Source organism: Oncorhynchus masou, chromosome 8, assembly GCF_036934945.1.
Source record: "Oncorhynchus masou masou isolate Uvic2021 chromosome 8, UVic_Omas_1.1, whole genome shotgun sequence".
In the NCBI taxonomy this organism is placed as follows: domain Eukaryota; kingdom Metazoa; phylum Chordata; class Actinopteri; order Salmoniformes; family Salmonidae; genus Oncorhynchus; species Oncorhynchus masou.
In genome coordinates, this window is record NC_088219.1 from 44,698,706 (window position 1) to 44,722,509 (window position 23,804).

The 23,804-nt window shown below is 43.3% G+C and overlaps 1 protein-coding gene and 1 non-coding gene across 2 annotated transcripts in view; both read right to left on the reverse strand.

The window, feature by feature from the left end:
- LOC135544732 (ral guanine nucleotide dissociation stimulator-like) overlaps positions 1-21,953 on the reverse strand; it is a 114,230-nt gene extending 92,277 nt beyond the window's left edge. Inside the window, exon 1 of the mRNA XM_064972592.1 lies at positions 20,303-21,953. Coding sequence (XP_064828664.1) covers positions 20,303-20,323 — 21 coding nt within the window. The 5' untranslated portion in view covers positions 20,324-21,953. The remainder of the gene's footprint in view (positions 1-20,302) is intronic.
- Positions 954-1,007, reverse strand: LOC135544753 (U7 small nuclear RNA). The gene has a single exon (XR_010456375.1). It is a non-coding gene; the product is annotated as a U7 small nuclear RNA (small nuclear RNA).
- Positions 21,954-23,804: the final 1,851 nt, after the last annotated feature.

Here is a 23,804-nt window from a genome sequence, read left to right on the forward strand (position 1 = left end):
AACCGGGTCCTGACACAGGAGATCAGAGGACAACCAAGTCCATTTTGTATTGCACTCCTACCAATTCAAAGGATGTTCTAAAATACACCAAAGATGATTTTGCTAAAGAGGTCACAGGGTACATCCATAGAGATTATAATGCGATAGGTCCACTTACACGGCAAAAGGAGAAACAAATTCAATCAAAGTTGGGTGGCTGGTGTCCGTGGAAAGACGGGAAATTGTTCTCATTTGCCTATTTAGTGTTATGTCACTTTCAAGCACATAAACGTATCAACCAATAGCACCTTCCCTGTCTAGAACTCCCTACCATGACCCCTGACCTGTGCTATGAAAACAGAGACACATGACATGCCAGCACACACAAAACATGTCTGAAGTTGACCGTGAGAGATTCACACAACCAAAAGTTACCAAACACTGCAGACACCTCTGAATGTGCTTCAAACGTTGCGACAATAACTTTCAGTGTGGTAGTACTTCATTATATAAAGTGACACTAACCACATGAAAATATAGTATAGCATATTGTGGTATAAATGGTTCTCTGTAGTGTTTTTGCTGACTTTGCTGTAGTACTTCATTATACAAAGTGACACTAACCACATGAAAATATAGTATAGCATATTATGGTATAAATGGTTCTCTGTAGTGTTTTTGCTGACTTTGCTGTAGTACTACATTATATAAAGTGACACTAACCACATGAAAATATAGTATAGCATATTACGGTATAAATGGTTCTCTGTAGTGTTTTTGCTGACTTTGCTGTAGTATTCATTTTGCGGACAACAGTATTTTTAGTATTTACTGTAGTATACTGTAGTATTTACAGTTAACTATAGTATAAATACTGTAGTAAAAGAAAACTGTTGTCTATACTATAGTAATTAGTGTAGTGTTTTGAAGAGTGTAGTATACTGTAGTATTTACTATAGTGTTTTAGTTGAAGTGGAGGCTTTCTCCTTGAGGAAACCTACTGGGGAAATACTAAAAGAGCAACTTTTCCATAACCTGTAGGTAGGACTGGTGTTTGAATGGATAGTTCAATAGAAAGACCTCTTTAGTGTCCTAAGTTTTCATAACTGTGACCTTAATTGCCTACCGCTACAGCTGGTGGAGAGAGGCTGTATGACACAAAATGAGTTGCATTATGCGTGCTGTACATTACGCCATGGCACGTCACAATTTAACGTACAGCGTTGGAGGGGTCCGTTTTTTCAACTTTTCTCCAATACTATAGAGCATTACCATGTCTATCAATGCCTGAATAGAAACCTAGTTCACACCCCAGATTTTGATGTCAACACAGTTTCTACAGTCCTATTAGTTTTCATTGCAGCCTCGTGTGAATGTCACAGTTGGTCAAATTTGTACAGAATGGAGTTGGTCACCGTTAGCTGGCTAAGGCTATCCAACACCGCAACTCTTCTACATTATGTTATTTTTAGCATTACATTGTTATTGACTGCATTGTTGTGTTTAGACCAGAAAGGCATTGTACTGGCATTGTACTGTACATGTGCATGTGATATTAAAATGTAAATTGAAACTAAAGTCAAGGTAAGCTTTCGGGTTTTATTAATTTATTGCCACCGGGGCCCGCTGGTGTAACTGCTAAACTGGTAGCTGTAAACTTTACTGTGTGTTTGTACACATGGATTGGGTTGTGGGTTTACTAACGCGTTAATTTGATTTTGTTGACTGTAACGTTAACAATGTATGCTGTGTAGCGTTTAACGGTTATGATAGGAAGGTTTGGCTTGGAAATGTTTTTTTTGCATCTGGTCACAGAGAGCTGTTGTGTTGTGCACTGAAGTCCACAAGCGAAGGGAAAAGGTGAGAGGATGTATAGATGCAAGAAGGAATTACATTCGGAAAGCATTCTTTTTCCACATTTTGTTACATTACAGCTTTATTCAAAAATTAGTCAAATTATTCTTATTCTAAAGATGTTATTTGTGTCATCAATCTACACGCAAAACGCCATAAAGTGAAAACTGTTTATTTAAACACTTTTTTAAATGTATTAAAAAGAAAAAAAGGAAATACCTTCTTTACATAAGTATTCAGACCCTATGATGCTATGAGACTCGAAATTGAGCTCAGGTGCATCATGTCTCCATTGATCATCCTTGAGATGTTTCTTCAACTTGATTGGAATCCACCTGTGGTAAATTCAATTGATTGGAGATGATTTGGAAAGGTGCACAACTGTCTATATAAGGTCCCACAGTTGACAGTGCATGTCAGAGCAACAACCAAGACATGAGGTCGAAGGGATTGTCCGTAGACCTCCCAGAAAGGATTATGTCGAGGCACAGATCTGGGGAAGGGTACCAAAAAATGTCTGCAGCATTGAAGGTCCCCAAGAACACAGTGGCCTCCATCATTCTCTGTGGTGATGGGAGAACATTTCAGCCAGAGCCCGGACTTGAACCTGATCTCTGGAGAGACCTGAAAATAGCTGTGCAGCGACCCTCCCTATTCAAAGCTTGAGGGGATCTGTGAAGAACAATGGGAGAAACCCCCCCAATACAGGTGCGTTATACCCAAGAAGACTCCAGGCTGTAATCGCTGCCTAAGGTGCTTCAACAAAGTACTGAGTAAAGGGTATGAATACTTATGTAAATAGTATTTGAGATTTTAATTTGTAATACATTTGCAAAAAATTTCAAAAAACTGTTCTTGCTTTGTCATTATGGGGTATTGTGTGTAGATTGATGAGGGGGGGGGAAATCGATGTTAGAATAAGGCTGTAATGTAACAAAATGTGGAAAAAGTCAAGGGGTCTGAATACTTTCCAAGGGCACTGTATGTGATGGGATGTATAGACAATATGGATAGTATATGGATAAAATACTGTATGTATTACTGTATGTAATAGGTTAGACCTAGACTAGAATACAGTATATACATATGAAGTGGGTAAAACAGTATGTAAGCATTGGGCGGCAGGGTAGCCTAGTGGTTAGAGTGTAGGGGCGGCAGGGTAGCCTAGTGGTTAGAGTGTAGAGGGGGCAGGGTATCCTAGTGGTTAGAGTGTAGGGGCGGCAGGGTAGCCTAGTGGTTAGAGTGTAGAGGTGGCAGGGTAGCCTAGTGGTTAGAGTGTAGGGGCGGCAGGGTAGCCTAGTGGTTAGAGTGTAGAGGCGGCAGGTAGCCTAGTGGTTAGAGTGTAGAGGCGGCAGGGTAGCCTAGTGGTTAGAGTGTAGAGGCGGCAGGGTAGCCTAGTGGTTAGAGTGTAGGGGCGGCAGGGTAGCCTAGTGGTTAGAGTGTAGAGGCGTTAGGGTAGCCTAGTGGTTAGAGCGTAGAGGCGTTAGGGTAGCCTAGTGGTTAGAGTGTAGGGGCGGCAGGGTAGCCTAGTGGTTAGAGTGTAGGGGCGGCAGGGTAGCCTAGTGGTTAGAGTGTAGGGGCGGCAGGGTAGCCTAGTGGTTAGAGTGTAGGGGTGGCAGGGTAGCCTAGTGGTTAGAGTGTAGGGGCGGCAGGGTATCCTAGTGGTTAGAGTGTAGGGGCGGCAGGGTAGCCTAGTGGTTAGAGTGTAGAGGCGGCAGGGTAGCCTAGTGGTTAGAGTGTAGAGGCGGCAGGGTAGCCTAGTGGTTAGAGAGGGGCGGCAGGGTAGCCTAGTGGTTAGAGTGTAGGGGCGGCAGGGTAGCCTAGTGGTTAGAGCGTTGGACTAGTAACCGGAAGGTTGCAAGGTCAAACCCTCGAGCTGACAAGGTACAAATCTGTCCTTCTGCCCCTGAACAGGCAGATAACCCACTGTTCCTAGGCTCTCATTGAAAATAAGAATTTGTTCTTAACTGACTTGCCTCGTTAAATAAATAAAAAAGTGACCAGTGTTTCATTATTAAAGTGACCAGTGTTTCATGACTTTGTACATAGGGCAGCAATTGTGTGTTTGTGTCTATTTACAGTGCTGAGGGCCATGGCTGACCAGTTCAAGAGCACTGGATTACTCAATGCATGCATTCCACTGCTCATGCACATAGCACAAAAATAACACAGCTGAACGCAATTCTTTAGCTGTTTTTCCAATCTCATGGATCTCTCTCACATTTAAAGTTCAAATGATGGCTTGCCTGAAACATAAAACCACACAACCACTGAATTCGGAAGTCACTGTTTGCAATCAAAATGGCGCTGTCATGTAGATAATAATACAAGACAACATTCTTAGGAAATTCCCAAACAAGTACATGGATACACATTTCACCAGCTATTAAAAAAAGTATATATGCTTTGAGGATTTTTAGTGGTAGAAAAGCACAGCCACAACAATGAGAGATTTTGTAAACTATGGGGGCTCATCTAGGATAGAACAAAATATGTGAGTTAATCCGGGATGTTGATCCAGGACACATATTACAGAACATACTGTATCCAGGGGTGGGAACTAGCAACTAGCTCCACATTGTGCTATTCAAGCTATGTCTCACAGATGTACCACGGAACCTGGTCAATGACTGTCATAAAGGAAGCTCAGTCTAAACGCTCTGCTCTTTTGAAAATGTGTCTCTGCCAGACTCTTCTAATAATTATCAGTCTGTTATTCTGCTTCTGGGGGAAATGACAGTATTAAGATGTATGCGGTATCTTACAGAGAGCACACACGCTTTCTTGTCACGCAACAAATGTCAAATTCACTCACTGGATGATAACTATCAAGTCCAATGAAAAACTGGTTGTCAGGATTGTGCTTATTACCTTTCATCAGAGCGTAAAGTGGCAGTACGAAGCAGAACAAGGTTTTACATCAGAGAGTCAGTGCCAAGGAGCATGGGGTCAAGGGACAGACGGCAATTATGATGGTGAGAATTAATTAAATTGATAGTTAAGGTGAAAAGGTCAAAGAATTAAGTGAATACAGTATATAGATAGTTTATGGGAGGGGAGATGTACAGTACCAGTCACGGGTGGACAGAAGAGAGATAGGGAAGGGTAGATGTACAGTACCAGTCATGGGTGGACAGAAGAGAGATAGGGAAGGGGAGATGTACAGTACCAGTCATGGGTGGACAGAAGAGAGATAGGGGAGGGGAGATGTACAGTACCAGTCATGGGTGGACAGAAGAGAGATAGGGGAGGGGAGATGTACAGTACCAGTCATGGGTGGACAGAAGAGAGATAGGGAAGGGTAGATGTACAATACCAGTCAAAACTGTGCAATTCTCAATATATTAAATATATTTTTGGGGTTACAACATGATTCCATTTCATAGTTTTGATATCTTCACTATTATTCTACAATGTAAAAAAAAGTACAAGAAAAACCCATATTAAGTTGCAGAAGCCAAACTCAGCCAATGTTGTGGAGCTTATGTTGCTATGGAGACAACCAAGCACTCCTGCGCACCACCACTCCTGCCCGTGTGAGTTTTGTCAGCTAGTCAAGACAACAAGGCACTCATCCAAGACAGACACGGTCAAAACGGTAAATTTAAAACATGTTATGATTTATAACATGTTGGTCAAAGTCCAAAACCTTTCAGGCAGGTAGCCACCCCTCTTGTCTTGAACATTTTGAGCCTGACAAGGAGGGAACGCTCACTGGACCAAAAGCAAATGCTCCTGGAGAGTCAAGGGAACCAAAAACAAATGTTGAGAACAGTTTTTTAGCCTCCATAACCTGTAGCACAACTAACATTCTGGCATATAATGTAAGTCTACAGTAAAACATGAGTACCAAGGGCCAGAAAGACCAATGTGTTTGGGCTCCCATGTCATGCGACAGGAAGTGTGGAGAACCTCCTTTGTTTACCAAGGGAACAGTATGCCATGGCAACAGAGTGACCAATTAGGTCTCCCCTCCAGAAAGAAAAGGAAGTGCCCTTTCACTTGGTCAAAAAAACTAGACGTGATGCTGTACTGAACTCTTTACACTTCAATAACGTTCGGCAAACAATGTATACGAAATGCAGTCTGGTTTTAGACCCCTAAATAAACTTCAGTTAGTGCTTAACACGGCTGCAAGAACCTTGAAATGAGCCTAACAATTTGATCATATTACTCAAGTGCTAGCCTCTCTACACTTGCTTCCTGTTAAGGCCAGGGCTGATTCAAGGTTTTACTGCTAACCTACAAAGCATTACATGGGCTTCCTCCTACCTATCTTTCAGATTTGGTCCTGCCGTATATACCTACACATACGCTACGGTCACAAGACGCAGGCATCCTTACTGTCCCTTGAATTTATAAGCAAACAGCTAGAGGCAGGGCTTTCTCCTACAGAGCACCATTTTTATGGAATGGTCTGCCTACTCATGTGAGAGACGCAGACTCGGTCTTGACCTTTAAGTCTTTATTGAAGACTCATCTCTTCAGTAGGTCCTATTATTGAGTGTAGTCTGGCCCAGGGGTATGAAGATGAACGGAAAAGCACTGGAGCGACGAAACGCCCTTGCTGTCTCTGCCTGGTCGGCTCCCCTCTCTCCACTGGGATTCTCTGCCTCTAACCCTGTTACAGGGGCTGAGTCACTGGCTTACGGGTGCTCTTTCATGCCGACTCTTTTCTCTGTATATATCAATGATGTTGCTCTTGCTGCGGGCGATTCCCTGATCCACCTCTATGCAGACGACACCATTCTATATACTTCCGGCCCGTCCTTGGACACTGTGTTATCTAACCTCCAAACAAGCTTCAATGCCATACAACACTCCTTCCGTGGCCTCCAACTGCTCTTAAACGCTAGTAAAACCAAATGCATGCTTTTCAACCGTTCGCTGCCTGCACCCGCACGCCTGAATAGCATCACCACCCTGGATGGTACCGACCTTGAATATGTGGACATCTATAAGTACCTAGGTGTCTGGCTAGACTGTAAACTCTCCTTCCAGACTCATATCAAACATCTCCAATCGAAAATCAAATCTAGTCGGCTTTCTATTCCGCAACAAAGCCTCCTTCACTCACGCCACCAAACTTACCCTCGTAAAACTGACTATCCTACCGATCCTCGACTTCGGCGATGTCATCTACAAAATTGCTTCCAACACTCTACTCAGCAAACTGGATGCAGTTTATCACAGTGCCATCCGTTTTGTCACTAAAGCACCTTAAACCACCCACCACTGCGACCTGTATGCTCTAGTCGGCTGGCCCTCGCTACATATTCGTCGACAGACCCACTGGCTCCAGGTCATCTACAAGTCCATGCTAGGTAAAGCTCCGCCTTATCTCAGTTCATTGGTCACGATGGCAACACCCACCCGTAGCACGCGCTCCAGCAGGTGTATCTCACTGATCATCCCTAAAGCCAACACCTCATTTGGCCGCCTCTCGTTCCAGTTCTCTGCTGCCTGTGACTGGAACGAATTGCAAAAATCGCTGAAGTTGGAGACTTTTATCTCCCTCACCAACTTCAAACATCTGCTATCTGAGCAGCTAACCGATTGCTGCAGCTGTACATAGTCTATCGGTAAATAGCACACCCAATTTTACCTACCTCATCCCCATACTGTTTTTATTTATTTACTTTTCTGCTCACCAATATTTCTACCTGTACATGACCATCTGACCATTTATCACTCCAGTGTTAATCTGCAAAATTGTAATTATTCGCCTACCTCCTCATGCCTTTTGCACACAATGTATATAGACTCCCTTTTTTTTCTACTGTGTTATTGACTTGTTAATTGTTTACTCCATGTGTAACTCTGTGTTGTCTGTTTACACTGCTATGCTTTATCTTGGCCAGGTCGCAGTTGCAAATGAGAACTTGTTCTCAACTAGCCTACCTGGTTAAATAAAGGTGAAATAAATCAATAAAATAAAATAAAATCCCTAGGAGGGGTGCATCACTTGAGTGGGTTGAGTCACAGACGTGATCTTCCTGTCCGGGTTGGTGCCCCCCTCGGGTTCGTGCCGTGGTGGGAGATCTTGGTGGGCTATACTCCGCCTTGTCTCAGGGTAGTAGGTTGATGGTTGAAGATAGTGGTGTGGGGGCTTTGCTTTGGCAACGTGGGTGGGTTTACAGTGCCTTGCGAAAGTATTCGGCCCCCTTGAACTTTGCGATCTTTTGCCACATTTCAGGCTTCAAACATAAAGATATAAAACTGTATTTTTTTGTGAAGAATCAACAACAAGTGGGACACAATCATGAAGTGCAAAGACATTTATTGGATATTTCAAACTTTTTTAACAAGTCAAAAACTGAAAAATTGTGCGTGCAAAATTATTCAGCCCCCTTAAGTTAATACTTTGTAGCGCCACCTTTTGCTGCGATTACAGCTGTAAGTCGCTTGGGGTATGTCTCTATCAGTTTTGCACATCGAGAGACCAAATTTTTTTCCCATCCCTCCTTGCAAAACAGGTCGGCGGTGAGGGTCGCCTATCTAAGGACGAGAGGAAGATGGACTAAGACTTTGTTAGAGTGGGGTCCACGTCCCGCGCCGGAGCCGCCACTGTGGACTAACGCCCACCCGGACCCTCCCCTATTGGTTTTGGTGTGCGGCCGGGAGTTCGCACCTTGGGGGGGGGGCGGTTCTGTCACGCCCTGGTCTTAGTAATTTGTGTTTTCTTCATTTATTTGGTCAGGCCAGGGTGTGGCATGGGTTTTTGTATGTGGTGTGTTTTGTATTGTTTTTTTTTCACAGGTATTGGGATTGTAGCTTTGTGGGGTTTTCTAGGTTAGTCTATGGCGGTCTGAAGTGGTTCTCAATCAGAGGCAGGTGTTTATCGTTGTCTCTGATTGGGAACCATATTTAGGCAGCCATATTCTTTGAGTGTTTTGTTGGGTGATTGTCCTTTTCCTGTCCTTGTTCCTGGTCTGTGTTAGTTTACACCAGTATAGGCTGTTTTCGGTTTTCTTGTTACGTTTGTTGTTTTGTAATTGATTCGTGTTTACTTTTGTTTATTAAACATGGATCGCAATCTACACGCCGCATTTTGGTCCGACTCTGCTTCGCATATAGAAAACCGTAACAGTTTGAACATCTTGGACTTGTACTGTTATAATCTCCACCCGGCACAGCCAGAAGAGGACTGGCCACCCCTCATAGCCTGGTTCCTCTCTAGGTTTCTGCCTAGGTTCTAGCCTTTATAGGGGGGTTTTCCTAGCCACCGTGCATTTACATCTGCATTACTTGCTGTTTGGGGTTTTAGGCTGGGTTTCTGTAGAGCACTTTGTGACATCGGCTGATGTAAAAAGGGCTTTATAAATACTTTTGATACTTGACTCTGGTTCGTGCTCAAAGACTTGAGCCTTATTGCCAGGTCTGGCACAGTCTCACTGATCTCCGGTGCATTTTTTATGATATATCTATCAGGACGAATCTGCATGGCTGGACATGTTTCAGTAATCTTGATGTACATGTTCTTAGTCTCTTGAGACATTATGTACTATAGTGAAACAGGGTGGCCTTTGGACAAGAACCGCAGATATCCTCCCTCTTTCACCTCAGCCTTCACTTCCCTCTGCTAATCCTTTCTTAGCCAACCACTGACAGATCCATTGTCGGCTTTCACACAATTGGGGGGGATGAATCCCAAATCCCATTATTATATAATAGACCCAGTACAGAGATAGTGAATATCTTGCATAGTAGTATTAAGTGGTAGTTGGTACATGATCTGCTCAGTAAACATGTTACCTTGACTGGCATCTCTTTGCCTCTTTCATATATCTAATAACGTAACAGTTGGTGTCAGAAGTGGGCTCCTCCACTGCAGGTATAGTTACCTCAAATGAACTACTAACTACTAACTAAATAGGCCTTTGTTAGGTCAGGTAAGCGAAAGAACGACAAAGCCAGGTGAACAAAGGTTAGCGGCTTGAGAAAAGGAAGTCAAATTAAACACTTAGTGGGATAAAGGTTTGGGTTATTGCCAGGAATGAATAGTAAGAGATGTGAAGGGAAGACGATTGAAATAAGTAAGCGAGAGAGAGAGAAAGAGAGAGAGAGCGTGTGTGATTGATATGAAGGTTAATCAGTGTGAGCAGTGTTGTGCATAATAATGTCTGTTTGTGAGTGTATAGATATCAACAGTGACAGAACTATTCTGTACACCACGTTCAAGCCAAACCAAACCAATCAAACACACTCAGTGTATTTGTTTGCATTTGCTCATTAGCCCAATATGCCCATTACTGACTAGGCCAAATCTAGCCTTACCTCTATGGAAGGCTACAAAACAAGAACCCATTTCAGCTTTAGGCCACTCTCGCTACTAGCCTATACGGTGATGACACAACACATTCTTCCCATCACACACCAGGCACAAACAAAGCCTCGTGTGCCCTCACATTATGACAGAGTGACCTTAGGCTGGTGACCAGAGGCCAGACCCAAACTGAGAGAGAGAAACTCCATTCAAACCCTCGTATTGTCCCCTTGCCAAAATAAGTGTCATTTACCTGCCCTCATGTTCTATGTGATTACACTCCTTTGTCTGCCGATGAGGGTAATGGAGGTGGAAAAAAACATGAGCAAAGGTCTCAACAAGTTGAGACCATGAGTGGCTACGAGAAACAACATTTACAGCCGACCGTAACGGACGGAATGACAACATTGTGGGAGGCCATTGGACTGCAAGTGTTGCTCGTGGTTTGTGGTTGCTCATCAGCTACATTGGTGGTAATTAGATCATATTCACATTGTTCTTCATTATTATGAGAGAGAGACGAGGGGAATTATGGGAAGGTGGGTGACTGGCTCTTTGTGACATCATCCCCTGTAATGGTTGGTTGGGGGAAGTTGATGATCTGATTGATGAGGGCAGTGTGTCATGTGATTTCCCATAAAGCACAGCTGATTGTCAGGCCCTAGCGGAGCTGACGCTATATAATTACAATGAGTAAAGACTAGGATATTCCAATTCAAATCCATGGCTGATTTGTGGGCTAGTGGTTTGGCGGCCATATTGGCTGTTCACTTTGGACTGTTTGGTTAATTGATGTTTATCACAATTGGGTGCACATTGATAAATAAGCTGCTTTCTATGTGTTAGAATTGAAAATGTGGTGTGTTCTCTGTGACCATTGAGAGGGAATGCAGAAATGTACACAATGTACAAATTATAATGAATCACTATAACATTGTTTTTACTAAATCACCATAATACAGGGAAAAGCACGGATGTTCATTAAACATATTCCTCATGATTAGCTTACAATTAGTCATGTATTTTCTGTTTTTATTTCACAAAGGTGTCATGTCCTATGAACACATGGCCTTGCACAAAAACAGGAATTCAACTTTTTTTCAGCCTTTATGTACAGATATGGGACCTTAATATGAGTCAGGTGCAGCAGGAAAATTAGCCCGCAGCAAAAGGAAATGTTAAATATTACGTGGATTATAATTTTTGTAGGGGTTGATAAATTTTTCATAAATTATAATCAAGTCTGAAATTTCTAAATTGAAATGACAAACATCAGAATTCCTTTTTAAACCTCAAATACAAGTTTTAAATGTCCTACATTGCACGAAAGTTCTGCAACAGGGTGATCCAATTAAGATCATACATCTGTAACTTTCCTTTCCTGTTCGTTCAACAGAAATCCCTGAATACAAGGCCCAGCGCAGAGCAAAAACATCTGGGAAAGACCAGCTAGCACTGTAAACAGCTGGGCAGGCCAACAATTCACAGGAGTGACAGAGACACCTACTGGACACGTTGGGTAACACAGCTCTCTATCACAGCTGGTTCCAATGCATTGTCCAACTCACACCAAAACCTGAAGCATCTTCTTCCTCATGTATAAGCTACGGACAACTAACACAATTGTATTTTATCGATGGCATTTGAATGCACAGAGATAATGTGACGAGATCCTGAGGCCCAGTGTCATGCCATTCATCCACCGCCATCACTTAATGTTTTAGCATGATAATACACAGCCCCATGTCACAAGGATCTGTACACAAATCCTGGAAGCTAAAAATATCCCAGTTCATCCATGGCCTGCATAGTCACCAGACATGTCACCCATTGAGCATGTTTTGGATCCACTGGATCATTGTGTACGACAGCGTGTTCCAGTTCCCGCCAATATCCAGCAACTCTGCACAGCCTTTGAGGCTACCGGCTACAGTAGTTGGGGGCAGTTTTTGCTCTCAATTCAGGTCTTCTCCTATAAAGCACTAATATGGGCAGTGCAGCAGCAGGGAGTTCTAGCTGAGGGAATTGGAGGACTCCCCTTTTCCCACAGTGGTCCGAGCTGGGCTGTTTGCCAATGGAGGCTTAGGTCCACAGGCTTGGCTGTCTCTAACCTATTAGCATAGCAACGCTCTCACAAGGGGGCCAAAGAGGGCAGACAGATGAGTATGATCTGTTTCACTGTGGCTACTCTAAAGTTTATGGTCACACTATAGGGTATATAGGCTGCCATTACGAATTTTTGCTGCACATTCTTTTAGTAACAGAACCACATATACATCATCAGAAAAGAAACTCACAAATACAAACATACATACTGTATCTATTTGTGAGAACAATTCTCACGACCAAAAGTTTACAAAGGGTCACAAACATCAAGTTCATCTCGACTTCTTGTGTCAAATTACAAGAACCTTATAAGTGGTGGTCCTACAGTGCTTCCCGTAACACACACATACACATACACACACACACACACACACACACACACACACACACACACACACATACAACAATACTTTGGCTGCACAGAGACTGATCTGTCCTCGGCAGATGGGCATGCTTGGTCGCACAATGAGACTGATCTCCAATCAGACAAATCATATTAAAGGGGAGATAAACAGGTTTCCACTACTAAAATACACCCCTTGATTTGGAAAAATAGGACTTCTAAATACCTTAATAATCTGATTAGTGTAGCTGTCTTATTGTATCAAATTCAAAAAACAAAAGACCTACAGTATTACTGCATTTATGTTTTTGCTGTCACAGGAGACTTGCAGAGGGTGGCTTTAAAGACCAAAAGAACAGTGAGAAACAGAGATTAGAAGTGTAGCTAATCGTGGACATAAAGTTTAAAAAAATGTATAAAGTGTCTGTCTATCGATCTCTTCCGGATACATTCCAAGCCTGCTTCTGTCTCTCTACTCTCTTGTCTATTATTTATTGACCTGGCTCAAGCCCAGTAAAACTTCGCAAGTCTAACTCTCTCCAGCCCATTCACTCGGATTCAGACTGCCAGAGAAAGAGACCTAAACTGAAATGGCTTCCCAGTTCCCACACTAGGTTAGCCTAGCATTAGCACCACAAGTTAAAGTCTAGCTATGGAGACACATGCACATGACCATACTGACTGAGGCCTCAGTACATACAATGCCACAGTGCCGCACCCGCTGCTAATGTCTTGTGGCTATAAACTACAAGTCTTGCAGATTTAGGTGAAAGGAGCTCGGAGCAAAATGCCATTGAGGAAAGTAATCAGATGAATGTTTAATGCATTAAGAATAGCAAATAAGTCAAAGGAGGGATACCCTGTAACTATGCAGAGAGAGAGAGGGAGTGAGGAAGTGAGGCCTGGGAGAGTTCAATTAGTCCAAAGTCTTCTACTGGCAGCAACAAAAAATGTTGAATATGCTGCCAATCTCACAGGAACAAAATGTCTTGTGAATAGATGGATTTATGGATTTTACTTTATATTATGGACCAAAACCTTAGTGATTAAATAGGTTAGCAGTGCAACTACATCGTAGGTACATGTTGTTACAGTTGCATATCAGCAAACTGGTCAAACTGGTGCGGTAGTAGCTCTCCAGGACTGGAGTTGGAGAACTCTGCAGTAGAGGCAAGGCCCAGGGGAACAGCACAACCAGCCACTCCTTCTGCAACCACCAGATTGGAACAAACAAACCAACAAATCCACAAACAACAACTGTACCCCACGGCCCCCCAGTGCTCACCTCTTCGGTCCTCAAACACGTGCAACAAACGGAGGCTCCGAAGGCGAAATCTCAAAGGATTCTGGATGCCTTAGGTGAAATGGAACAGGGTGGCGTTGTGGCCAAGAGGTCACATGACATGGATGGAGTAAGAGAGGATGAGGATGAGAATGGTCCCAATGATCTTATGTGACTTCCTCTCCTCATCTCCTATATACATATACAGTGGGGCAAAAAACTATTTAGTCAGCCACCAATTGTGCACGTTCTCCCACTTGAGAGAGATGAGAGAGGCCTGATGAGAGAGGCCTGTAATTTTCATCATAGGTACACTTTAATTATGACATACAAAATGAGAAAAAAAATCCATGAAATCACATTTATTTGCAAAATTATGGTGGAAAATAAGTATTTGGTCAACTACAGACAAGCAAAAATTCCAGAGCCACACGGGGGGACCTAGTGAATGACCTGCAGAGAGCTGGGACCAAAGTAACAAAGCCTACCATCAGTAACAAACTACGCCGCCAGGGACTCAAATCCTGCAGTGCCAGACGTGTCCCCCTGCTTAAGCCAGTACATGTCCAGGCCCGTCTGAAGTTTGCTAGAGAGCATTTGGATGATCCAGAAGAAGATTGGGAGAATGTCATATGGTCAGATGAAACCAAAATATAACTTTTTGGTAAAAACTCAACTCGTCGTGTTTGGAGGACAAAGAATGCCGAGTTGCATCCAAAGAACACCATACCTACTGTGAAGCATGGGGTTGGAAACATCATGCTTTGGGGCTGTTTTTCTGCAAAGGGACCAGGACGACTGATCCGTGTAAAGGAAAGAATGAATGGGGCCATGTATCGTGAGATTTTGAGTGAAAACCTCCTTCCATCAGCAAGGGCATTGAAGATGAAACGTGGCTGGGTCTTTCAGCATGACAATGATCCCAAACACACCGAGCGATAATATTGAAATAAAATGAGTCTCAGACCACTGCAAATCTACCAAGACCTGGCCGTCCCTCTAAACTTTCAGCTCATACAAGGAGAAGACTGATCAGAGATGCAGCCAAGAGGCCCATGATCACTCTGGATGAAATGCAGAGATCTACAGCTGAGGTGGGAGACTCTGTCCATTCAGCCAGACCGACCAGCCAGCCCGACCCCCACCAGTCTAGTCAATAACTCAACTCTCTCCCAACACAATTTCCTTCCCAGTTCACACCTTTCATTTTTTTTATTCCCAAGGGAAAGGTTTGGAAACAACAACAAGAAAGACATACACCTCAAATATACATTAACACACAGAAACAGCAAATCCTCCATATAATTAATCTCATAGGCCTAATAGTACTGTGGAGCTCTTTTTCCTTGCACACAATATAGCTGGGTTGTCCTGTCCCTAGGAGTCCACCACCCTGCAGAGCCCCAATCCACCACACTGCTGGAACCCCTGTCACCATCTGATCCATACCCTGTTCCTGTCCCATACCCTGTTCCTGTCCCATACCCTGTTCCTGTCCCTAGGAGTCCACCACCCTGCAGAGCCCCAATCCACCACACTCAGCGTTAGGATCTTAATGAATCATTCATTGGTTTTGAGTGTGTTAGGCCAGAGGGACAACCCACAGGACGTCAGATCCACCAGGGCTGAGCAGCCCAGCTGCTAGACAGCCTGAATCTGTATCTCCACTGACATGGACATGTTTTCAGTACAGACTCCTTTAGTCCTACTGTATTCCATGTAAGTCATCCAGACTTTATGACAGTTGCCTAGTATACAGTTAATCTTGTAATAAATCTAATCTAGTGATACATAACTTGACATTCTTGAAGGATAACCAGCCTTCCAATTAATGGCAATGCATTTCTTTGCCGCTATACATGCTTGGTTACACAGTTTCTTCAGATAACATTTCCAAGCAAACAAAAACAGGGCGAAGGGAGAATCTGTAGACATACTCTTTACCAGAATTCAGCCAGCGTTCACAAGACAATAACATATTCAAATATGTCTCCTTTTGTGTTTTATCCTAATCCTCCTAAAATGAGGCATGACAAAGAAATACCTTGGTGTACATTAATACATTATATTATCCAAAAATATAATCAGTGGTTGAATAATTGAAATTACCATCATTCCCAGATCCCAGACTGTAGCTTTAAGCTGCTGTCCTGTAGCTACTGTAGCTCTACCTATCTTCTCAAGATGGAACTTTGTATCATTCACTGGTAGTGTTAATATACTGCAAAATTCCCCTGAGCTCTGTAGACTGGTCTTCCCTGGCTGTCTGACCCCGCTGGAACCCCTGTCACCATCTTATCTTGCTAACACAGTGTTGTGTACTGACTGCACTAGAGGGCTGCATTCCTGCGGGTCCCGACAGAGATCATTGCGGATCATTTTTCATGCTGCGGACTGTCAGACAGACAACTTTGGGATTCTAATATTTTTGTTGTCCCACAGATTATTTGGAAACAGTCCTCTTTCTGCTTTGTATGCGTAAACCTACCTATTGTATTAAAAGCACATATTTTTTGCATTATTCACACACTCAGGCTACCTCTCCTAGATGGGCATGAGAGTTCAGGCTTGCCTAGTATGTGCGGTCTCAATGAAATAGAGTAGGCTGCATACGTGGGTGGAGAATCAAGTGGCAGTTAACTTATAATACTTATATTAACTTACTAATACCAACATGTTTCAAGCAGACCACCATAGTCCCTGTGCCCAAGAACACTAAGGTAAATGCCTACTGACCCACAGCACTCACGTCTGTAGCCATAAAGTGCTTTGAAAGGCTGGTCATGGCTCACATCAACACCATTATCCCAGAAACCCTAGACCCACTCCAATCTGCATACCACCCCAACAGATCCACAGATGATGCAATCTCTATTGCACTCAACACTGCCCTTTCCCACCTGGACAAAAGGAACACCTACGTGAGAATGCTGTTGGTTGACTACAGCTCAGCGTTCAACACCATTGTGCCCTCAAAGCTAATCACTATGCTAAGGACCCTGGGAAAAAACACCTCCTTCTGCAATTGGATCCTGGACTTCCTGACGGGCCGCCCCCAGATGGTAAGGGTAGGTAACAACACATCCGCCACACTGATCCTCAACACTGGGGCCCCTCAGGGGTGCGTGCTCAGTCTCCTCCTGTACTCCCTGTTCACTCATGACTCCGACACCATCATCAAGTTTGCTGATGACACAACAATGGTAGGCCTGATCACTGACAATGAGACAGCATATCGGGAGGAGGTCAGAGACCTGGCCGTGTGGTGCCCGGACAACAACCTCTCCCTCAACGTGATCAAGACAAAGGGGTTGATTGTGGACGACAGAAAAAGAAGGACTGAGCACGCCCCCATTTTTATCGACAGGGCTGTAGTGGTGCAGGTTGAGAGCTTCAAGTTCCACAAACTAACATGGTCCAAACACACCAAGACAGTCGTGAAGAGGGCACGACAAAACCTATTCCCCCTCAGGAGACTGAAAAGATTTGGCATGGGTCCTCAGATCCTCAAAAGGTTCTACAGCTGCACCATCGAGAGCATGTTATATGTTACATGTTACTGGTTACATCACTGCCTGGTATGGCAACTGACAGGAAGGCGCTACAGAGGGTAGTGCGTACGGCCCAGTACATCACTGGGGCCAAGCTTCCTGCCATCCAGGACATCTATACCAGGCGGTGTCAGAGGAAGGCCCTGAAAATTGTCAAAGACTCCAGCCACCCTAGTCATAGACTGTTCTCTCTGCTACCGCACGGCAAGCGGTACCGGAGCGCCAAGTCTAGGTCCAAGAGGCTTCTAAACAGCTTCTACCCCCCCAAGCCATAAGACTCCTGAACAGCTAATCAAAGGCCTACCCAGACCCCTCTTTTAAGCTGCTGCTACTCTCTGTTTATTATCTATGCATAGTCACTTTAACTCTACCTACATGTACATATTACCTCAATTACCGCACATTGACTCTGTCATGACGTTGGCCTGTGGGTAAAGTTTATGACCCCCCCATAAATACCTTTCCCCCCTCTCTCTCTTGACTCTACACAGTGACTCTTGAATAGCCTTTGTTAAACATAGAAAGTCTGGGAACATCAAACAAGTGGAGAGAAAGGAACCATATTTCGGTAATCGAACCAGTTGAAAATATGCGTTGGTACTTAATGAATATGATGTCAGTTCAGTTGTCATCTGAGACATTAGGACTGATGACAGGATGACCTAAACTGTATCTGGGAGTCTACACATTATAGTCTACACATTATAGTTATCAGATTCACATGTAATTGTTGTGCAATTCAAATGTTTAAATATCAAATTATTTGTGAAAAGATTCAATTTAATTTTAGCTTCCAAATGAGAGATTTGGGTTTTCATAAGGTTAGAGCTCTGCTCAATCAGTGGCCCGCCCCTGTGAAGAGACATGGGTTATAAACTATGAAACACACCCTTTTCTCCCTCCATTATATAAGCCCTTGACGAAAATGCAACCTGCTGTTCCGAGGACGTGAGGACGACGGTCCCACGCTAAAAGGACTAACATGTCAACTACAGAACTAAGCCAACCTCAGCGTGAGCTTTAGTTGCGAATGGTATGAACTTTGAACTCTTATTCACAACAGAAGTGATACCTCCTAGCCGTTGAGTTAGCAGAGGCCCCTGTAAACGTGGGCTAGGAAAGGACGGCCCGAGTATACCATCTACCACACAATGACGACACTACAATGTTTCCCGTTCACCACCAGAGACACTCTTCAAAGGACAAAGGACTCTGTTGGGCAACACAGCATTCCATCTACCACAAACCTATTGAAACGCAGCTCAGAGTAAATATTTATTGCATTTTCCTTTTCCAAATGGGCGGTAATTTAGAATGCATAAGATTCTGTATTTTACGATAGAGTAGCTGCCTACTGCCCGACATCGCTTCTCCCTTTGTTCTTCAGTCTTCCCGCTCTTTCATTCACACCCAGCCCCCTTTTCTTTGTGTAACCAGCTGTCATATCTGTTCCGTCCGCTCGGGACGTTTTCCTTTATGACATAATTTGTAATCAAGGTATGATTCATTCTATGTATATGTAATTCTGTGCGATTAATTAGGTATTTAGTAAATAAATAATTAAACACAATTTTGTATTGCTTATTCAACTTGTTAGCCAGGGTTCGTGAAGATAACCAAGAATTTACAACTTTCAGATGAGACTGAAATAAGGTGACGATTAATATTGACTGCTATTGATGTAAAATATTACTAGGTCTTTAAGAGTTTATTCGGAAGATAACTGCTCTATAAATATTATTTCGTGGTGCCCCGACTTTCTAGTTAATTACATTTACATGATTAGCTCAATCAGGTAATATTAATTACAGAGAAAGGATTTGATAGAATAGCATGTCATATCACTTAATCCGGCATAGCCAAAGACACGACAACTCTGTACCGGTACCCCCTGTATATAGCCTCCACATTGACTCTGTACCGGTACCCCCTGTATATAGCCTCCACATAGACTCTGTTACCGGTACCCCCTGTATATAGCCTCCACATTGACTCTGTACCGGTACCCCCTGTATAAAGCCTCCACATTGACTCTGTACCGGTACCCCCCGTATATAGCCTCCACATTGACTCTGTACCGGTACCCCCTGTATATAGCCTCCACATTGACTCTGTACCGGTACCCCCTGTATATAGCCTCCACATTGACTCTGTACCGGTACACCCTGTATATAGCCTCACTATTGTTATTTTACTGCTGCTGTTGAATTATTTGTTACATTTATTTTCAATTTTTCACTTAACACTTCTTAAACCATTGTTGGTTAAGAGCCTGTAAGTAAGCATTTCAATGTAAGGTCTACACCCACTCTTTGTATCACATTGCAATGATAACATTTGTGAGGCGGGGGGGCATGCGCCATGCGCCCCCGTCTCCGGTGAAAGTTGCTTTCCAGTGAAAATGATTATTTGGTTCCAACCCCTGGTCTTGTTGCACTACATGCAATGAGGACAGGAACATGTGGTCCATATTGTATAGCTGACCCTGATGAAGTTGACCAAATCTCTGGACACGTCTTTTAGGAATTATAGTTTTGTGACATCCCCCACGCTGGCCATGACTAGCCATAATCTACCTTGTCACAGGCCCTAATCTCTTTTGTAAAGTCCATACAAAGAGCATCCCCCTGCCTGGGGCGGTTATTTGAATAGTGAATTATTATGATAAATCTATTCCAAAACATTCTAGCAACTACATCCAGGTTGTTTATATTCGTTTGTACACTGAATGCTGTTTTTGCATTCATCGTGATAAAGCAAATAAATAGTGATTAAATAGCAAATCAGACCATACATTGATGTGTTTTGGTGACAAATGATGTTTTCTCTTTAATGTCTGTCCAGATAGCCTAGATCTACAGATGAAAACATAATCACATTTGTCATCAATAACTTCATGCAAACTATAATGTTTTTGTTACCTGTGTATCCAGCATCATCATCACCTTCTCGGATTCATCTCCCTTTCTTGTTCTTCTTCTGTCGCGAGGCACTCCTACAATACAACTCTCCACATTTTGAGCGAAACAGACAAAAACTTGAACTTGCGCTTGAATTGTGTCGAATTTCCAGTGGTAGTGCTCCTGGCTTGTACCGTGCAATATCCTCGGAGTACAACAACGGTGTCAAGATATGTGTCATCAATTCCACCTCTGTTTATGTCACTCACAAAAAATCTGACTATAAGCATCAAAAAAGCTTATCGCACTTGACAGTAAGACTATTGTCTGCGTTTGAAAAACATGTTCAGCAATGGGAGAAAAAAAAACTTTTGTTTCAAATCAAGTGGGTCACATATGGTTTCCATTCGGGGTGATACATTTTGAATCCAGAAATTAGTGGAGGGTGTACAAATAACATTGGGAATAAAGACCATCATTCACTTGAGCATTGGGAGGCCATTTGTTCATATGACAGCTATAGACCTACTTATTTTCTGTGTGCCATGGGATGTTTCCTTGGATTGTAACATTAGTCTCAATTATATCGAGGTTGCTCCCTTTAATGTCAAATTCCAATGTCGATATTCATTTCATTTGACACTTGGAATGGATACGCCCCCAACAGACAATAATTCAACGTTTGCCTTGAAATAAACATGCAAAAGGAAGTTGTTACATTATGAAATAGGCCTAGTCTATGATAAAATCCCATAGGCCTACAAATCGGCGATATTTATGTACAATTTAGTTTATATTCTCCCGCAGCCACACATTATAACATGAAGCTGAAGGCACTGGTGGATGACAGGGTCATCACGATTTCTGGGTCATCTTTTCCTATTGTATTTTTCCCGACAAGATGGAATCAAATGTAATGATGTTTTATTGGATATGATCCAGCCATTATCATATAGGCCTAGTCATTGTAATCATACAATTAATAGGCCCAACATGTATTTTCACAGCTGGGTGCTCCCATGGCGATGAATGTATATTCAGAGGCTCCTGTTTCTATAATTATGCCTATCCCAATGTCCCCTTCCTCAAAATCTTCTCCAGACACAAAATGGATGGTCTCTTCCAATGTCTTGCTTTTTCATATTCTTTTCTGAGCAGCCCCCTCCTTCGATGTGTGGAATCCGTGTCACATCTCTTTCATATGTCTCTGAGCTGTTGGTCTTTACGTGGAGAAGAAAATACAAATCCCATAAATAGCATGACGCGAAGCATGACGCGAATCCTGTCTCAGCCGAGACATTTAACTGCGCAACGAGAAGAGGGGAAATGTCAAAATAAACGACAAAAAAATAACTGATATCCTCAATGCACTATGGTAGAAAATGAAATTAGAATGGTTCGGTACCCACGAGCTGTTATTGACGAAGCTGGGATGCCAATTGTTTAAGCTTCAGCCTACATCAATTTCGCAGCCTACCCTGAACCTACAGCGCGCACCTCCGCGAGTGGATGGTCATTTTTGACCCCGAGGCCGGCATATAATCCATTCATTCTCAAAGATGTGTTGTTCCTTGGTGTATTCCCATTCGGGGCAGAAACCATAGTCAGTCGTTCTCACCAGCGGGTTACGGAGGAGATGAAGAACAGAGGGAAACTGCCAGACCACACGACGCGCTCTGGGTGAATTCTGCGTGCGCAGCCAGCCAGGGCAGAGTTAAACTCAATCAGAAATTGCTACATTACAGACATGAATATAATCTATATTGGGTGCCTGGTTTAGTCTACTGTAGCTGTCACCAAAAGCTCAAAGGCGGTATTAAAAACAAATGGGATCACATAGCCTAGTGATTATAAAGCCTTGATAGGCTAGACTGGTAATTGTATTGTCATTAAATGTAGTCTATTTAGTAAAATACCACACACATCGAACCATAGTAAAAATAAGTAATTAATTTGAGGGAAATGAGACATTTTGGTATTCCTCTCTTTAGAGCTGTTAGCTTGTGAGACGGGTAGGCTCTGGAATGGGCACGCTGGGCAGTGTAGCAAAGCTCGAAAGACTAGCCTAATTTCACTTTCAACTCACACGGCATTAGTACCATTGACATCCTCAGAGGTACATCATTAGACGAGATCAGTGGCACCCGTCATTCAGGGCACCTGTTTTGATCCCCGTAATTTTGGCCTTGCCTGTTTTGCATGTTATTTAGGCACTAATACATGGCGCATATCAGTTTGCAAACAATGTACAAATATATATAATTGAGTTAATAAAGTTGCATACAAACATGGCCATATTGTGCTCATTGGACATTGTACATAAACATTACACAACAAGTTGAAAATCGTAAATTCAACAATGAGTGGTTTGGAAGGAATCAGTGACAGTGGCTGTGTTGTCCCAAATCTGGGATTCCAGCCTAAAACCCCAAACAGCAAGCAATGCGGGTGTAGAAGCACGGTGGCTAGGAAAAACTCACTAGAAAGGCCAAAACCAAGGAAGAAACCTAGAGAGGAACCAGGCTATGAGGGGTGGCCAGTCCTCTTCTGGCTGTGCCGGGTGGAGATTATAACAGAACATGGCCAAGATGTTCAAATGTTCATAAATGACCAGCATGGTCAAATAATAGTAACCACAGTGAACAGGTCAGGGTTCCATAGCCGCAGGCAGAACAGTTGAAACTGGAGCAGCAGCACGGCCAGGTGGACTGAGGACAACAAGGAGTCATCATGCCAGGTAGTCCTGACGCATGGTCCTATGGCTCAGGTCCCTCGATAGAGAGAAAGAAAGAAAGAAAGAGAGCATTAGAGAGAGCATACTTAATAAATTCACACAGGACACAGGATAAGACAGGAGAAATACTCTAGATATAACAGACTGACCCTGGCGCCCAGACACATAAACTACTGCAGCATAAATACTGGAGGTTGAGACAGGAGGGGTCAGGAGACACTGTTGCACAGACAGGGCCAAACAGGCAGGATATAACCCCACCCACGTTGCCAAAGCAAAGCCCCTACACCACTAGAGGGATATCTTCAACCACCAACTTACCATCCTGAGACAAGGCAGAGTATAGCCCACAAAGATCTCCGCCACGGCACAACCCAAGGGGGGGCGTCAACCCAGACAGGAAGACCACGTCAGTGACTCAACCCACTCAAGTGACGCTCCCCTCCTAGGGACGGCATGGAAGAAAACCAGTAAGCCAATGATTCAGCCCATGTAATAGGCTTTAGAGGCAGAGAATCCCAAAATCCCAGTGGAGAGAGGGGAACCGGCCAGGCAGAGACAGCAAGGGCGGTTTGTTGCACCAGTGTCTTTCCGTTCACCTTCACACTCCTGGGCCAGACTACACTCAATAATAGGACCTACTGAAGAGATGAGTCTTCAATAAAGACTTAAAGGTTGAGACCGAATCTGCGTCTCTCACATGTGTAGGCAGACCATTCCATAAAAATGGAGCTCTATAGGAGAAAGCCCTGCCTCCAGCTGTTTACTTAGAAATTCTAGGGACAATTA